General features: G+C 42.9%; 1 protein-coding gene across 2 annotated transcripts in view; it reads left to right on the top strand.

Moving 5' to 3' along the window:
• The window catches only part of ROPN1 (rhophilin associated tail protein 1), a 28,302-nt gene extending 15,027 nt beyond the window's left edge, over positions 1-13,275 (top strand). For both annotated transcript variants that reach the window (XM_070466098.1, XM_070466099.1), the window contains exons 2-6: positions 2,272-2,399; positions 6,166-6,283; positions 7,554-7,715; positions 12,367-12,542; positions 13,071-13,275. In XM_070466098.1, the coding sequence (XP_070322199.1) occupies positions 2,284-2,399; positions 6,166-6,283; positions 7,554-7,715; positions 12,367-12,542; positions 13,071-13,137 (639 nt within the window). In that variant the 5' untranslated portion in view covers positions 2,272-2,283 and the 3' untranslated portion in view covers positions 13,138-13,275. The remainder of the gene's footprint in view (positions 1-2,271; positions 2,400-6,165; positions 6,284-7,553; positions 7,716-12,366; positions 12,543-13,070) is intronic.
• The last annotated feature ends 4,878 nt before the right edge of the window (positions 13,276-18,153 follow it).

The raw sequence follows: 18,153 nt of genomic DNA, 5'->3' as shown, positions 1-18,153 counted from the left end.
TTCTACCCAGCATCATGAGATTCACCCTGGTGATACTTGCTGAGGACTGTGCTATCTCCCCAATGAATTGAAGCTTTTATATTATGTAGTGACCCTCTTTATTCTTACATGCTTTGTGCCTTAAAGTCTCTTTCGTCTGGTTTTGACTCATCTACATCAACTTTCCTTTGGTTATTATTTGCCTATTTATTCATACATCCTTTTACCAGCCTTTCTGTGTACTTGAACTATTTTGTATTATATTTGTAAATAACTATATATATGTGTTTTCAGGTGTGCCTGAAACTAGATATTTTAAAAATCCAGTTGGATAATTTCTGTATTTTAATTGACACATTTAAGACCTTTCCTTTTTACTGATTACTGATATATGGACTTCTCTTCTATCATGTCATTTATCCACTTTTCCTATGCTTCCCCCAGCCCCTCCTTTTTTGCCTTCTTTTGGATCAATCAAGTTGTGTTGTTATTACTCTTAATTCCTTTTCTTATTTCTAATGATTGGCGGTTATATTACTTTTATGGTAATTACCCTTGAATTTCTGTATGCATATCTGACTTTTTACAAAGTCTAAAACTGATGTCTTTAGACCCTTCTTCCTCTGAACAATAGTACACAAAATGGAAGATAATGGAGTAGCACCAACCTGATACCACTTTAATTTCTTGTCTTGAGATTTCCCAACCAGGCTGGTAGTATAAATTTAAAACTTAGACCTAGCTTGTGGCTACATATTTGTGGGAGACTATTTCTACCCCAATAAGAAGCAGCAACCCTCGAGTAGGAAATGGCAACCCACTCCAGTGTTCTTGCATGGGAAATCCTATGGACTGTGTAGGGCTACAGTCCATGGGGTTGCAAAGAGTTGGCCACAACTTAGCTACTAACAAACAACAAACAAAGCAGAAGGAAGAAAGATTTCTGTGCCACTTGCCCCTTGCCAGTAGGCAGGTATTTTCAGTCCCACCTTTTCACACTAAGTGTGTGAACCCTGAAGGGTTTCAGGTTTAGGGGAGTAAGAGAGTCTTCCTTTCAGCTGTTCACTTTTTCACTCCTTGCCTGGCCTTTTATCTCAAAGCCTCAGTTCCTGGCATCTACATTTGCCCCAAGCCAGCCCTAACCTCTTCATTTGCTTTCCACTCTCATTTCTGCCTTGCTTATGTGGCACGTGAGGACTCCCCTCACTTTCTTGCAAGCTCAGCAAAGCAATTTGAAAAGTGTGTTTGCTGGGATTTGTCTCATATCCAAGTGTTTTGAAGAGACAGGGCTTTTCAGAACACTTATACTCTATTTTAAAGCAAAGTCTTTTCATCTGTTGTTCATTTGTGCATGGTGTTGTATACTATCTATGGATTTTCATGTTTTGTTTCAATTTGCCCTGGAACTTTTTGAATGAAACATACAAGTGTCTCTTTACAATTAAGATTAGTATACCTGCAAAGGTATAGAGAGCTGTTCATCAAATGGCTCTTTAGTGATTATTTTTATTTGGAAAGATGTAATACAATGTCAAGTAATGGAAGATTCACAGAGTAAATTTTGCAACAACTCTTATGGGGCCAATAAGAGTTGTGTGATGTGGAAGATGGTTGTAATCTGATGTTGAGCAAATTATTTTGCATGAACCCATTTTTATTTATACAAATATATATTTACATTGAAAAAAAGTCTGAATGGAGAGATTCAATATTTTGGGGTGCTATCATTAGAGGTCTTTTTGTTTACTTCTTATTGATAACTACCTTTTTTTTTTTTTAAATTAGCAATAACCCTAATTTGGATAAACCTCATTGGCCAGGAAACCGCCACTGTGCAAAGCTAACCTCTACTTTTTTAATGAACAAATAATATTGTGTGTTTTTTAAGTAAATGAAAGAATTACAACAACAGAAAGGGGATTAGTGGACTTCCCTGGTGGTTCAGACGGTAAAGCGTCTGCCTACAATGCGGGAGACCCAGGTTCAATTCCTGGGTCAGTAAGATCTCTTGGAGAAGGAAATGGCAACCCACTCCAGTATTCTTGCCTGGAGAACCCCATGGACGGAGGACCCTGGTAGACTACAGCCCATGGGGTCGCAAAGAGTCGGACACGACTGAGTGACTCAGTGACTCAACCTCTAACATAGGAGTCGTGTAACAATGGGTCTGTCTTGTGGGGTAGTGAACCCCCAATATTGAGAGTGCCTCACAGAGGCTGGGTGACCTGCTGTCGAGGATTCCTGTCATCTTATGATTCAAAGATTCTCATTTTATTTTTCCTCTGATAATAGGTCAGTCAGTCAATGCCTCGGACAGATAAGCAAATATGCATCCCCCCGGAGCTGCCGGACTTGCTGAAGCAATTCACCAAAGCCGCCATTCGGTCCCAGCCGCAGGATCTCATCCAGTGGGCTGCTGAGTATGTACTCCTCTCTCACCTCTAGCCCCTGGCTCCCTTTGGAGGCGAAGGTGACGGGTGGAGGAGGGAAGGTTTGCAAAACTGAGAGGAGGTTGTCATGGCTGCAACCTGGGAGTCGGGACTGATTAGCATAATTTTCGTGATGTTCAGCTGTCACGTTGCTTTGGTACTTTAAATCCACATAGAAATCCCACAAACCGCGAGGATGGAGGCCCTTCGCCAAGTGAACCAGACTGAGCGATTGGACGCCAGGGCTACAGTCAAAGTGTCCTAGGGCGATCAGCAAGAGTTAGATTACCACATCACATCACACAGGCACACTCCACTAGGTCCCTGCTCCCACCCCCGCCCCTCCCCACTCCCTGTCCCAGTGGAAAGAAAGGCCCAGAGTCCCTCGAAGCTTTAGCCTGCCTTTCCGTGATGTAAACCAGGGCCTCATTCTCAGGTTTCACCACCAGATGGCAGCACTACACCTGTGGGGGAGCTATGCGATGAGCCTGCGGGGCGCACTGTGTGGGATCAGTCCGAGTGGGTTCTCTCCTGAGTCAACGCCTGTAATGAGATCCCGTCCTCTGCTACTGTTAAAGCTCGTTCTTGAGCCTAGCCACAGACACTTTGTATCTCGTCTTTGGGGAAACTGCTATTTTCTTGACTTCTTTGAACTAATGTGTTCCTTCAGCATAAGGATTCCACCACCGCACTGATGATGGGGGCAGGCAGAGCAGCCGCCTGGCTTCCGTGTGCGTCAAACACGGGTGTCCTCTTTCAGGAGACACCTCTAGAGGCTGCTCAGTGGAAGGAGCTCACACAGTAACTGCTAGCCAGGATTGAAACAACTTCATACAGAAAGGCTGCCAGCTACGAAATTGCTCCTTAGACGAAAGTACCTGCTTGAAATGGGGGAACTGAGGCTTGGGGCAAAGTTACGAGTGGAACAATCCTCCCAGGGACCACTTTCAGGCTCTTTTTTACTGTTTGGTGATGGCCTCCTTAGTAGGGCTTCACTGGGAGAGGGGTGAGGAGTCAGAGGCTGCAGACCAGAGCTGGTAGGTTGGGGGAGGGGAGAGCACCTTCCTCGTTAGGTTGAGGGGGTCCATTGAGCAGTGGTGAGGAGGCGGCACTGATACCTTTGAGAAGGCTCAAGATGTATTCTAAGAGGACCCTCACAGAGTCTCCCTGGCCAGTGTGCTCCTGCTCCTGGGCTGGGCTAGTATGAAGCTTCTACAAATGGAAGGAAAATAAGCCAGTAGCGCTCATAAAAACAAGGCACAAATGGGGTTGCTTTGCCTGGTAATGAGCCCCGTTTAGTTTTCCATTCTCAATTTTATATATAACCTCTAAGATTGAACTTTAAGCATCAGAAGACTAATTTCTTTTGGCACACCCAGACAGACTTTTACACTATATGATAGTTTAAAACTTCATTTTATTGTTCTTGCACTGCTGCTTTATAGCAAGAAAAATGACATTTCTTGGTATTGTCCCTGACATTTATGGGAGAAAACATTCCACTGTTGTAGTCTGCTTGTTTCCATATCGTATCGTGTGCTATAAATGTTTTAGATATCCGTGAAGAATCAGTTTGTAGTTTAACTACAGTGAAAAAGGAGAACATGACCTAAGAGTACTTTCCATCTAGTCAGACACAGAAAGCGCTTGTCAAATGGTTTTATGTGGCTTCGAAACCTGCAGCATTTTAGAGATAAAACTCCACAAAGTATTTTCAAGACAAAATGTCTATTCACCTTGAGCCACAGTTCCCCTGCATATGTGCTATCCATGAAGAAACCACCTCCCGGACGTCAGCAGGACACAAACTCATTTGTCTTGTGTTGGGTATGTGTGACCACACAAATGTGAAGAACCATGGTAATGCTCACTACAAATGAAGCCAGATAACCCACAGAGAATTACACCCATGACTATAGACTCATTTCCACACTCTCTAACCAACTCTGCTACAAGGTCCAAAGATGCTGCTGAGTCACACCCACCCCCACACTGACCTGGTCTTCAGAGGCCACTCATGTACATTAGTAGGGTGACCTGAAAGTATTTCTTCTGTCCTCCCTGTGGATGACCTCCAAGGGGTGCCTGGAAGATGTTTTGGTCTTGGAAGCTGTTGCTCTGCATTGTGTGATGACTTAGAGACAAACCATGGTTTACCCCATCATTGTATGTTGTTCAGTCTCTCAGCTGTGTCCAACTCTTTATGACACATGAACTGCAGCACACCAGGCCTCCCTGTCGCTCAGTATCTCCTGGAGTTTACCCAAGTTCATGTGCATTGAATCAGTGATGCTATCCAACCATCTCATCATTGTATGACTTCACCCTAAAATGGGCTTTTATAAAATTTCATCTGAATTCTTTGTATATTACCTGGAGCTGGAGAAATTAATAAAAAGTAAGAGAGGGGCAGAGGCTGTGATCCATGCGTAGTCAATAACAAGGCTTCTAATGGAAACAGGCCTTTCCCATAGCATCAGTGCCCTGTGGATCAACTGCTCATGTCTGTTCTCTGCTGCAGGCAGCCAGTTTCCTTCGTAGGTCAATCCCAAAACAGAACGCAGTGTTTTTCCCACTGCACCAAAACAAAGTGCATTCCACAAAGCACTGATGTTCAGGCAGATGTCACTAAAAATTTTGAGGGAAGATAAAGGAAGATTTTAGGGCTTCCCAGATGGCTCAGTGGTAAAGAAACTGCCTGCCAATGCAGGAGACTCCCACTAGTTAATGGGACTTCCCAGGTGGAGCTAGTGGTAAAGAACCACCTGCCAACGTGGGAGACATAAGAGATGCAGGTTCAATTCCTGGGTTGGGAAGATCCTCTGGAGAAAGGCATGGTAACCCACTCCAGTATTCTTGCCTGCAGAATCCTGTGGACAGAGGAGCCTGGCAGGCTACGGTTCATAGGATTACAAGGAGTTGAACATGACAAAGTGACTTAGCACATAGCATGTAGCACCACTGCCTAATACCAACTTTAAGTATGTGGATAGCCATCATACCAAGCATAAAGATTTTTATGTTTGGAAAAAAGGTCCTTCAGGTACTAGGATTCTTCCTTCATAAAAAAGAGTAGGGGATTTAAAACAACAATAATTTTCTCTCCTTTTATATGCATACATATATGTAGACATGTGTATGTATATATACTATATATATTATTATATCTCAACACACATATGCCTGTATATGTGTGTATGTCTCTTTTTGTGCATGTACACACATAAATGTAAAACATTTAGGAAGGAATGACCAAAAAAATACCCAGACCCAGTATGCTTCAGGGAATTTCATACCAAACTTTTGTTGGTTATTCCACATCCTTAAAGAAAAACAAATCTACTTACTCCCTAAGCCATCTTTATACCTAATTGTGAAGTAACACATTCAGGCTTTTCCTGTACATAAATGAACTAAAGACATCTGGCATATTTGTCATTGTTGTTTAGTTGCAACCCCATGGACTGTAGTCCAACAGGCTCATCTGTCCATGGGATTTTCCAGGCAAGAATACTGGAGTGGGTTGCCAGTTCCTTCTCTGGGGGATCTTCCTAACCCAGGGATCAAACCTGCATCTCCTGCTTGGCAGGCAGATTTTTAACCACTGAGCCACCTGGGAAGTCCATCTAGCCTACAGAAGCCACTTAATAAATGTTCTTTCCTCCTCCCCTACCCTCAAAAAAAGGGGAGAAGGGATTCCCAAAGCAGCAGAGGCCACTGAAGTACAGGCTGCTCCCCCACCCCTTTTTTCTTGTAGTTATTTTGGGACTATGTCCCGTGGAGAGATTCCTCCAGTGGGAGAGCGGTCTGAGCGAGTGGCTTTGTCTAACTGGGCTGAGCTGACACCGGAGCTGTTAAAGATCTTGCATTCCCGGGTAAGCATCAACGGGCAGTGCAGATAAGGAATGTGGGGGTGACACTGAGTTTGGGTGGGTACAGACAAAAGTCCCCTTGCTCATCAGCTGGCCACTCAGCACTGTCTTAAAATCCACTAAAGCATGCACTGAGAGTAAATCTTCCCTTGTGGAAATAGGAATGATGCTGAAATAGGCTGTAAGCTGACTTGTCACTTGGGTCATTCCGCATTGTCCTGAGGCTGCCAGAACAGTCAGGGGCTCAATGCAATTTGAATTCCTTCTCTCTAGAAAATGTAGGTCCACATCCCCTGACAGTGTCTTCCTTACTGATCAAGTCCAGATGTGATGCCAATCAGAGTTCGGGAAGGGGCATATTATAGTTCCCCAGCTATTTCAGGTGCCAACATAGCCTTGCTTTTAGGGTCTCTGCACAGCCATATCATCCTGGGAGCTGTCCTGTGAATGGTTGAGAAGGGTCTGTCCTAGGAAAACTTGCAGCTTGGCCAACTCCCAAGAAATATGATTTAGCACTACCATACCTCATTTTAGGATACAGGTTTGAGGTGATTCAGGATTGACTTAACCAAATGCCTTGGTTCCTCCCAGAGGCTTAGCATTTCACTGGAATCAGAGGACCAGGGAAGGCATAGTAGCACTTCACCGGGGCATCTGCACCCTTATTGTATTGTTGACCAACAACTAGCCACTGTTATCTTCTTTTGACTGCCAAGCACTTTGTGCAGTCGACATGGCAGAGAGCCGAGGTACCTGGGAACAAGCAACATCAGGCATCCAGACCATAGGCCCCGTATTAAAGCAATGCATTCAGAATCTGGTGCAAAGAACTCAGTGGAGTCTAGAAGCAAGAGATTTAACATCTAGTTCTAGTTAGCTCTAGTTTCACCACTAATTAGTGTTCTCAGACAAGTTCTCTACTCCTTGGTTTCATTTTCAGGCTGCCCTCTCTGCCTTATAGGGACAACCTAGGGATGAAACAGCAGATAATAATAAAAGACCTATAAAAAAATTAATAATATACATGTATGTTTTCCCCATAACTCTGATACCTGAAGTTCAAGTGATTAAATTATATCTCAGAAAGTTCTTCACTAGGCTGAACGCTTCTCTACCCTTGCAAAGAGAACTGCCGGAGTCCCCACTGACCCGACACCTTCCCCCACCCCTGGCTGTGTGCTGGGAGAACAGGGCCCTTGCCCTGGCAGTTGTCCCCGGGCCTTCTCTCCTCCTACCCTCTTCCCTTGTCTCACGTCGGCCCCCCGCCCCGCAGGTCGGCGGCAGACTGATTGTCCATGCAGGTGAGCTGGCCCAGATGTGGAAGGTGCTGAATCTCCCAGCTGACTTGTTTAACAGTGTGATGAATGTGGGCCGCTTCACGGAGGAAATTGAGTGGCTGAAGTTTCTAGCCCTTGCTTGTAGCTCTCTCGGAGTTGTAAGTTAGCTTTAACGTTTTTTTGTTCCTTAAGGGAAAATCTCTTGGGGGCCTGGACAGGGGCGGTGGTGGGGGAGGTCTTGGGGGGGTGGCGGGTGTAGTACACACAGTCAACTCTCCAGGGTTGATGAGGAGCCCACCCCTTCTTGTCTCCTCCCTCTCCTCTCTGAATTAAGGTTATTTCTCTGCTTGTTAGCCAGAAGCAGGGATGGGGAGGAGAGCAGGGAAAGCTGTCATCAGGTTCTGGGGAAAAGTTGACTAAAATGCAGTTTTTGGATTATTTATTAATTTCACTTAGATTTATTACCACTCTACTCCCTCCATTCATGTTCCTAAAGATAAGCAAGAGCCAGCTGTAGATGAAGATTGGCTTATAGTTGGGTTTCAGACACCTAGAAGATATACCAATAGAGATTTTAAAAAAGAGATGCAGCCTTATAGAAAACTGTATGATAAGCATAATTGGATACAAAAATCAGAGATAAGAGAGCAGGAAAGAAGATATGAGGCTGTTTCCAGATTCATAGTCATGACATCACCATGGATGCAGGATGTTCATACAAACTCATGCCTTTTCCAAATTTGACTTGATTTACAATTGGAAAAGCCATTTTCCCATTTCAAAGAAACCAGTTCATATACATACTTAAAAGCTTTAGGTATCATGTTATATGTGGACTCACTCTTGTTAAACACTGTTATAATAGCAAATGAAAATGAGTCAGAAAAATGATTTTTAAAAAATTCCTAAAATACGTACAAATTTAAAAATTAATGAGAAAATTATTGCTTCTACCAAAACCAAATGGTACAAAAAAGGTAGTTTGAATCATTCAGTATATCTAAATACAACCTTGTTCTTCCTTCTCAAATATCCTGAGTATGTGTACTTGACACTTTTGTTTGCAAGAAAAGTTATCAGAAATACTGTAGTCCAACTTCTCCTGTGATTCTGCTTGACTTTCAGCATAATTATTTCTTTAGAGAGGAAGAGAGAAGAGGTCATTCTTGGGTTTTTTCCTTTTTCACAGCCTTTCCTAACACTCTTATGCAATGAATAAACTATTCCCATCAACAGAGGCAAATGAGTTGCCAATAAGCACTGCCACACTTCTGTGGAAATAGCCCCATGGATTGGGGGGCAAATCACAGAGGAAAAATGAAAAATGGACACATTTTATTAAATTCTTGTAAGGTCACAAGCTTACTCACTCCACATTCAGAGATGCTCACGGAGGGGGGAAATGTACTTTCTCTGTAGTTAATCCTGCTCTTCCCCACCTACCCTACCCATGAAGAGTTGAATAAGAAAAGAATAGATTCAACCCAACCCAGGAATTTTTCACCTGCTGCAGTAACTAAAAACAACTTTCAGATGAATTACTCAGTTTCTCAGATTTCTCCTCACAGCTCCTCTCTGCAAGGTGGCAGTTGAATGTTCAAGGAAAGGGGTGATGCTGGGATCTCAGAGCACCCAGTAAGAGGGTTCCCACCTCCCTTGGTCCTCTCCAGCATCTCTGATCTCCATGGAAACACTCACCTGTGTGGTGGCTAGCTATGCAGCTGAAGTCTTTGGTCTTTTCTCTCTCACAGCACAATAGTCCCCCAACCAGCACATCTCCATTCTCCCCGGTGTTCAGGGCCTCCTTGAGTGTCTTCCAGATTGCCCTCATCTGCTCCACATCACAGCCCCCACCACCTTGGAGGTGTCTGAGTCCTCTCATCCACATGCCTCACAGTAACCCAGAGTGACTTTGGAAAACCAAATTCCAACCCTCCCTCTGAAGCTGCTAGGTTTACTTTGACATGGCTGCCACCCACACCAGGGGAAAAAAAACCATGAGGTGAATTGTTTCTACTTCCCTGTTAAAACAAGGAGGTTTGATTAAATGTTCCATGAGGTTCTTTGACCTCTATCATCCTGTGATTCTGTTCCACCTTCTCGGCTTCCACTGAGACACCCTCAAGCCTAGCTTAGGATAGCAGTGGACCCACCAATTCTGAGAGGTGATGAGGTGTCTGACTTTGTGTCCTATATCCTTATGTCAAGAGCGCCTAGTGCTGAAGTCAGCCTGCAGGTCTAGTCCATAAATAAAGGGTGCCCTGTGAATCCAGGAGCCAATCCCATTTTACCCATTTGTTTCATGTTGGACTGTTGCTGGGAACTTAAACGTGGGAGAGGTCAGGGTGTCACCATCTGGAGGAGGGTTGCATTCTTGCTAATCCATACATCCTTCGAGGCAAGCCCAGAAATTCCTGCCTTGCTTTGCTAACTCAGTCAGCCATGATATCCATGTCATTTAGGAAATCAAGTCCCCTCCTTACAGAGAATCTAATGGCAGAAATTTTAGGAGGCAGGTACATTTACTCCAGTCTTGAGCTCCCTGAATCTACATGTGATTCAAAGTGCCACAGATATACTTCCCTTTGGCCATGAGTTCCTCTTCCCTTTGAGTATTCCTTCCTCTAGAATACCTCTCCACCTCCTGTTCCACTGAGACCAATTATATACAAGAAGAGGTTGTGTGATGTGTTCACTAGAAGGAAGGGCATGTTTTGTCAGCAAATAATTCACTTTCTGAGGCTTTTACCTCTGAGTTTTAAAAAGAGGCTTGCGAGATGCTTAAAGGTTATCTTTATGGAGTGGACCCCCATCTGACCAAAATATCTTGTGCAACAGAATGCAGACCTCTGTTTTTATTGTTGTTTAGTAGCTAAGTCATGTCTGACTCTTTGTTACCCCAGGGACTGTAGCCTGCCAGGCTCCTCTGTCTATGAAATTTCCCAGGCGAGAATACTGGAGTGGGTTATCATTTCCTTCTCCAGGGGTCAAACCTCTGTCTCCTGCATTGGCAGGGAGGTGTTTTTTGTTTTTTTTTTTTTTTACCCCTGAGCCATCTGAGAAGCTCAGATCTCTGTTTACTTTAGGTTTATTTAAGTTTACCAAAAAGCTCCAGTCCAGAGAGTTCTTATCCACTCATCTATTAAATATTTGAAAATCTTATGAGGGCAATAGAATTTGAAGGTTTGTTGTTTGAATAATCAATAAAAGATGTTTGGGGCAGAAAGCAAGGGCTGCCATAACAGTGTACCACAGAATAGGTGGCTTAAACACCAGCAATTTTTTTTGGAAGCTGGAAGTCTGAGGTCAAGGTGGTTGTAAACGGAACCACCTTGGCTTATGAATGGAAGTTGTCTCCCTTTTCTTCATGTGGTTGTCCCTCTCTGCATTCATAAGTCTGGTCTCTCTCTCTCTCCCCCTCTCTCTCTGTATCATAATCTCTTCTTGTAAGGACACCAGACCTATTGGATTAGAGTCCACTCTAGTGACTTCCTTTTAACTTAATTAGCTCTTTCAAGGCCCTATCTCCAAATACAATCACATTCTGAGGTCCTAAGAGTTAGGGTTTCAACATATGAATTTTGGGCAGATATAACTCAGCCCGTAACAGAACCCCAATTTGGATGAGGCTGTAGGAGGAGGACTACAGAACAAAGGCAATAGGACAGTAGGGTTAAAAAAAAAAAAAAAAAAAAACACAGAGAGGATGAGCTATAGATGGAAATTATGAAGTTCGTGGACACATGCTCGTAAATCTACCCAAAACCACTGTCACGCTGACCTCAAGCCATGCACATCCCCTCCCATCCTCTTTGACAACCTCTTACCAGCCTCCTGTGTGCCCATCCCCCCACCCTCCTCAGTGGAAGCGCCTGGCACACTGCGGCACACAGCGCTTCACAATAGCCTCCAGGAGAGAACTCCCAAGGGCAGGAGAGAGACAGTAAATGGAAGTGGCCTGCTCCCCTCCTGTGGCATGGCTCCAAGTGTGTCTCTGTAGTAGATAAGCTGTCCTAATCACTGCAGCCCTTCAGAACTAAGACCAGAGAGAAGTAGTATTATTATTAATTATAATTAAGAAATTATTCTAATTTTGTAGGATGCAAAATCAAATTACTCTCTTTAAGTGAGGTTATTCTCATTAAGGTAATAAATGTCTTAAAGCACTCAATAGTTTATAAACTTAATTCCTTGAAAGTATCCCTCCCACCAAGAAAGGAAAGGAAATATTATAGAAGAAAAGTAGAGAGAGAGGCGAATATATTTTCAAAATGCGAAGCAAGTGATTTAAGAAAATCATACGGGGAGAAGAAAGGTAATAAAGGAAATAAAATAGTAACACAGTCCAAAGATTCTCCAGTTACTTCTAATGTTTACTCCTGGAGGACTTTAGTGATTCACACCATTTGTTTGGACATTCAGGTGACTAATCTTTATTATTAATATAAGTGTATTCATTTGACCTAGGTTTGATTTTACCTTTCTGATAAGAGGGTTTGCTGTTTATATATTCTAATCATTATCTTCCATAGAGATGGTAGTTGTGGTTTCTTTAAAGTACTTATTTTGTGAATAGATAGGGTTGCCACAACAACAAAAAAAGAAAGACACCCAGTAAGATACTCAGTATTTTGAGATTAAATTCACTGACATTCGGCAAAAAACAATTCAAGCTTTCCAGAATATTGCATCATCTCCACTTAATTTTATGAGAGCAAGGTTTTTGTTTTCTTTGTTATATCTAAACTGACCTTAGGAATTTAGTGTGGAGTAGTGACCTTCTCCTCACTTAACCTTCTGGTTTTATAGACCATTGCCAAAACTCTCAAGATAGTGTGTGAAGTGTTATCATCGGACCATGACAGCGGCCCTCCCCGGATCCCTTTCAGCACCTTCCAGTTTCTGTACACATATATTGCTGAAGTGGATGGGGAGATCTCAGCATCACACGTCAGTCGAATGCTGAACTACATTGAACAGGAAGTGTAAGCAAACATTTAGCAATTGGAGGGGAAAGAGTATATGGAAAACAAATCCAGCAGACCAAGGCATAGTGAGGTTACTGTATTATGCAGCTCTGGGAACAGAGGAATGTTGTGAAGAACAGTAAATAAGGATCAGAAAGAGAAGGGGAAATGGAAGAGAGAGAATGGTATAGGAGAGTGACTCTTAGAGTGCTACCCAGACCATCAGCAGCAGCACCTGGGAATGTGTTAGAAATGCAATTTTTCAGGCTGTACCCTAAACCCATCAAATCAGAAACTCTGGGGGTGAGACCAGGCACCTGTGCTTCAGCAAGTCCTCCAAGTGACTCTGGCTCACATTCAGGTTTGACCACTGGTGGAGGCGGGGTGGAAGAGGAACAGACAGACAAGAGGTCAGAGAAAGAGCGGGTGATGAGGGCAGGAGCCACAGCAGAATTCAGTTGGAGGGAGAGGGTTGTTCATATATTGTTTTTCTTAAGATTACGTGTTAAATAAACTAACACCCAAATATTTTTTTTTCCCAAACAGTATTGGTCCTGATGGTTTAATCAAGGTGAATGACTTTACCCAAAACCCCAGGGTTCGGCTGGAATAAAAGCACACTTTTGGCAATTTTAAAGGAAGATAACAGGGATGATTGTGCTTCAAAATGACTGAACCCCATATACCATCCAAAGTCAACTTTCTTGTGTAACTGGTACACACTAATAAACAATTAGGCAAACATATGAAATCAGAAATGTGTGGAATTAATATGTAAAGTTGTTGAGCCATAATACCTCCATTAACAGATTAGTATTCTTCCCACATGGACACTGTGTAAAGTGACTGATGAAGCATGGATAGAAAAAACATCTTGAGTGAAAGCCAGGCTGTCGGATTTTCAGAGGTGGAATGTTATCCAGACACAGTTTTGCACACTAATAAACAATTAGGCAAACATATGAAATCAGAAATGTGTGGAATTAATATGTAAAGTTGTTGAGCCATAATACCTCCATTAACAGATTAGTATTCTTCCCACATGGACACTGTGTAAAGTGACTGATGAAGCACGGATAGAAAAAACATCTTGAGTGAAAGCCAGGCTGTCGGATTTTCAGAGGTGGAATGTTATCCAGACACAGTTTTGATGTTTTGTGACTGGTAGGCATAATTTACATGAGCATCTTTTACATGATAAATCCACATTTTTACCAGTTTACTTCTCCATTTGTTGTTTTGATGTTAGTTCATTCATTCATTCATTCATTCACTTAGCAATGTTTATTGAGGCTAGCTGTATGCCAGGGATAAACAGGTAAAATATAGAACACTCAATTGAACAAACAATTTTTTTTTTTTTTTAGTAATTTCTGTTTTATTCTTTTGCTACACCTGGCAACCCTAGCCAGGAACTATGCTGGCTTCTGGGCATATGCAAATAAATCATGTGTGAATTCTGCCTTTAAGGAGCTCACAGTCTAACGTGAAGATAAAACATGAACTTAAAATCAATTTAATGTACGTGCTCTAAGAGGCATTAAAAAGCATTTCAGAGATGATTATTGAAGTTTCCAGATTAAGGTGCTGACACCATATCCAAATATAATGAGACCCTCTTAGGAAAATCTCTCTGCATGAGCTTAAGACCTTCTGACAAGGTTACCAGATTTTTCTTTCTCCCAGGAAGCCACAAGATTAACAGCCTATGTGGTTATTGTTCTTAAGGCCAGGTGTGCCCAGGTTGCCTTTCTATCTGTAATACTATCCCCTCTTGAAAGTTGTTTTTGTATAAAAACCATGTTGCCTTTTTCATAATACATACAGCTCTCTACTGAATTGGGGAAATTTTTGTCCATTAGTATCTAAATAAGTAAAAGAAGATTGTGATGGGATGTCACCACAGGCCCTAGAGTGAAACAATAAAAAGGGCTGAAACGAATTCTACCCCTGTGGTCATCTGGCCACACCTGCACAGGATAGGGAACAACTAATTCTCCCTGCTCTTTGCCATCAGCCAGAGTGACCCATCAGTTATATCCACTCTGGAACCTTCGGTTGTTTGAAAGGCTGAAGCACTGCAGGTGAAACCCTGCACTGTAATTAAGCAGGGTTAGAGAGTGACTGTGGAGAAGGCAATGGCACCGCATTCCAGTACTCTTGCCTGGAGAATCCCATGGGAGGAGGAGCCTGGTAGGCTATAATCCCTGGGGTCGCTAAGAGTTGGACATGACTGAGTGACTTCACTTTCACTTTTCACTTTCATGCACTGGAGAAGGAAATGGCAACCCACTCCAGTGTTCTTGCCTGGAGAATCCCAGGGACAGAGGAGCCTGTTGGGCTGCCGTCTATGGGGCTGCATAGAGTCGGACACGACTGACGTGACTTAGCAGCAGCAGCAGCAGCAGAGAGTGACTGACATCTTTTAACCTGCCTCAGTCTCTCTATTTCTCTTTCACTGTGACCAAAGAATTTTAAATATGATCTTGCCTGGTAGGGAGGAGTGAAGGGGAGCTGAGGGAACAGCCCCAGTTTGAAAGACCCTAAGACAACAAGTTCATAGAATAATAAAAGTTAAAAGATCTTTTGTACATTTGAGAAAACAGATTGAAATTAGAAACTAAACCTCAGTGGTCCTGAGCATAATCCCTGAAGAGTAAGGCTACTGAAACGTCAGCCATGAAAGTGAGTCCTAAAGACAGACATGAAATCACTGGCAGTACTGTTGCCGTCAGCTGAGACTCAGCACAGCTGGCGATACCAGTGGGGCACAGTCCATTGCTCATCTTCCAGGCCACCACTTGGTGTCTGCCATCTTCCTCCTCTCCTTTCCCAGCGGTGATGCTTCCTCCAAGACATTGATATTACCAAACCATAGATGTTCATCAGGGACACAGCACATCTGCACAGCACACCTCATCTACAGCACATCTCCCAAATTAACCTGCTGCAGCAGTCACCCCGATGGTGAAAAACAGCCTTTCCATCTACCTGTGCTATACTGTGTTAACAATATTATGAATAATATAGTAATGATAATAGCCAACATTTATTAAGCACTTCCTATGTGCAAGTCACTGTGCACAACACTTTACAGACATTCTCAATTTTTTCTTTATGACCTGACCTTACAAAGTCAGTACTATTATCCCCATTTTATAGATGAAAAACCAGTCTTAGGGAAATTAAGTTATTCATTGTCACTGGTAAGAAGGAATTTGAATTCAGGTCTGTTTGATTCCATACTTGTGCTGCCCTGCCTGCACGGTGCCTATCTTAGTATGGAGTTTTCCCTCAGAAACAGCCTCTGAGACAAGAATTTAAATGTATGTAGTTTGTTTGGGAGGCAATCCCAGGAATAGTGGAAGGGGAGTAGAGACAGTAAGATGGTGAAAGGAAGAAAGCCAATAGAGATATGTTTATCAAGTCAGTTATCCCTGGAGGACTCTGGAGGCAGTATAGATCACGCCTCGTGGTTACCCAACCTGAGGGCTGAGGAAACTCTCCATCATCAGCTAAGAGACATTCACTTTCTGGCATTAACAGCTTGACCAGCTCATGGCCTGAGCTTGCTCCTTTTACTCCAGAAAAATAAAATGCTCTTATGTAGGAAGTTACAGACGTACACAATAAGAAACCTTTTAAAGCATACGGATGAGGTGCCACCAGCCTCTGCACAATGCCTTACAGAGACTTTAATGGTTTTTAGCATTTTGATCACTATTGTTTCTCTCCTAGGGTGAGGGCCAATCAATAGGGGCTCCAGGGCAATGAGTGACTTGACACTGTGCTGTTGTAAAATCACAACCTTGACCTTCAAACTGACACACTGTCCCAGACCAACAGCTTGGTGTAACTTCCCTAGTTGAGATCATTCCAGAGGGGTCCACTTGGTCTTTGCTGCCAGTAGACCCTTTTCAGACCAATCCCCTGCCCTTCCTATCATGGCCAGAAATATCTGAATCCTAGCATGACCTCAGTTAAGCTGTCTAATTGAGACCCTTGTAACATATGGTTTGTACGTCTCCTTTAAAAAGAACAACATTCAGGAAGCAATAAAACCAGGATTTTTTTAAACAAAAAAAGTGGTCTCTTTCTTTCCTAAATTAAGCTATTTTGATTAAAGTGAAGACTGCAGATATATTTAAGGCTTCAGTAGGAAATGCAAAGATTATGACTCAATTCCACTTTCTCTGTGCTCCATGCCCTTTCTCTCCTGGATGCTGTTCAATCAGACACCTCTCTAACCCCAGTTAACCAAAAACTTCCAAGATCCCCAGGGGCCCCGAAATGGAAGGCACTGGACACTCAAGTGTGGAAAGCTGAGTTTGAATCATGTAAGAATGGGATTCTTAACCTGAAATTTTTGGAGAGACTCCTGAATGCCTCTGATAATGTTGTATAAGAATGTTTCATAAATGTGCACATTTGCATTTTTCTGAGGAAAAATTTAAAAGCTTCTAGCAAATTCTCAAAATTGTATAGGATCTCAAAAAGTTAAGAACCCTTGTGTTAGAAATAATTACACAAGTCATCAAATGATTTGAGGAAAAGCAATACAGCAGTCTCAGATCTTTCCAAGCAGAAATGAGCTCATGTTTCTAAGCTTTAATTTATTATTCAGTTCACAGCCGATTCTTATTTCCTGGCTACAAATCTTAACTGTGTTTTTAGTTTAGATTTTCATATACTTTGCAACTTTGATGGTTTCCTATAAACTGAAACATGGTTAAACATGAACAAATACTTTCACACTTTAGAGGTGAGCCAACTGGAAAAAGTCATTGGTCCAAGGTACTATGGCCTAGACCAAGCTGAGTCATTAACCATGATATTACAGGGACCTACATTTCCCTATTAGGCTTAAAGGACTGAGTCCTGAATAATTTTGAGTCTTGGGCTACCCTGGTGGTCCAGTGGTTAAGACTCTGGCTTGCAGTGCAAAGACATCAATTTGATCCCTGATCTGGGAAAATTCCGGGCTTCCCACCAGCTTGTGGCTCAGCTGGTAAAGAATCTGCCGGCAATGTGGGAGACCTGGGTTCAACCCCTGCATTGGGAAGATCTCCTGGAGAAGGAAAAGCTACTCACTCCAGTATTCTGGCCTGGAGAATTCCATGGACTGTATAGTCCATGGGGTCACTAAGAGTCAGACACGACTGAGCAACTTTCACTTTCACTGGGAAGAGTCCACATGCCTCGGGGTAAGTAAATCCTGGGTTACAACTACTGAAGCCCTTGTACCTAGAGCCTGGGCTCCACAAGAGAAGTCACCACAATGAGAAGCCTGTGCACTGCAACTAGAGAGTAGCCCCTGCTCACTGCTTCTAGAGAAAGCCCACATGCAGCAATAAAGACCCAGCACAGCTAAACATAAAAATAAATGAAAAAAATAATAATCCTGAGTTTCAGAACATGCAAATAGCCGTCAGCCCCAATGCAACAAAGGAGTCCAAACACTGGTTGGTTCATTTGTTTACTCAACCATTAAAAAATTCCTACTATGGACTCCCTGGTGGTTCAGTGGCTAAGAATCTGCTTCAGTGCAGGGGACTTGGGTTCAATCCCTGGTCTCAGATTCCACATGCCATGGGCAACTCAGCTTGTGCACCACAACTACTAAAGCCTG

This window comes from Odocoileus virginianus, chromosome 4, assembly GCF_023699985.2.
Source record: "Odocoileus virginianus isolate 20LAN1187 ecotype Illinois chromosome 4, Ovbor_1.2, whole genome shotgun sequence".
Classification (NCBI taxonomy): Eukaryota; Metazoa; Chordata; class Mammalia; order Artiodactyla; family Cervidae; genus Odocoileus; species Odocoileus virginianus.
The sequence above is the reverse complement of the archived record's forward strand: the minus strand, read 5'-3'. Positions and strand labels throughout refer to the sequence as shown.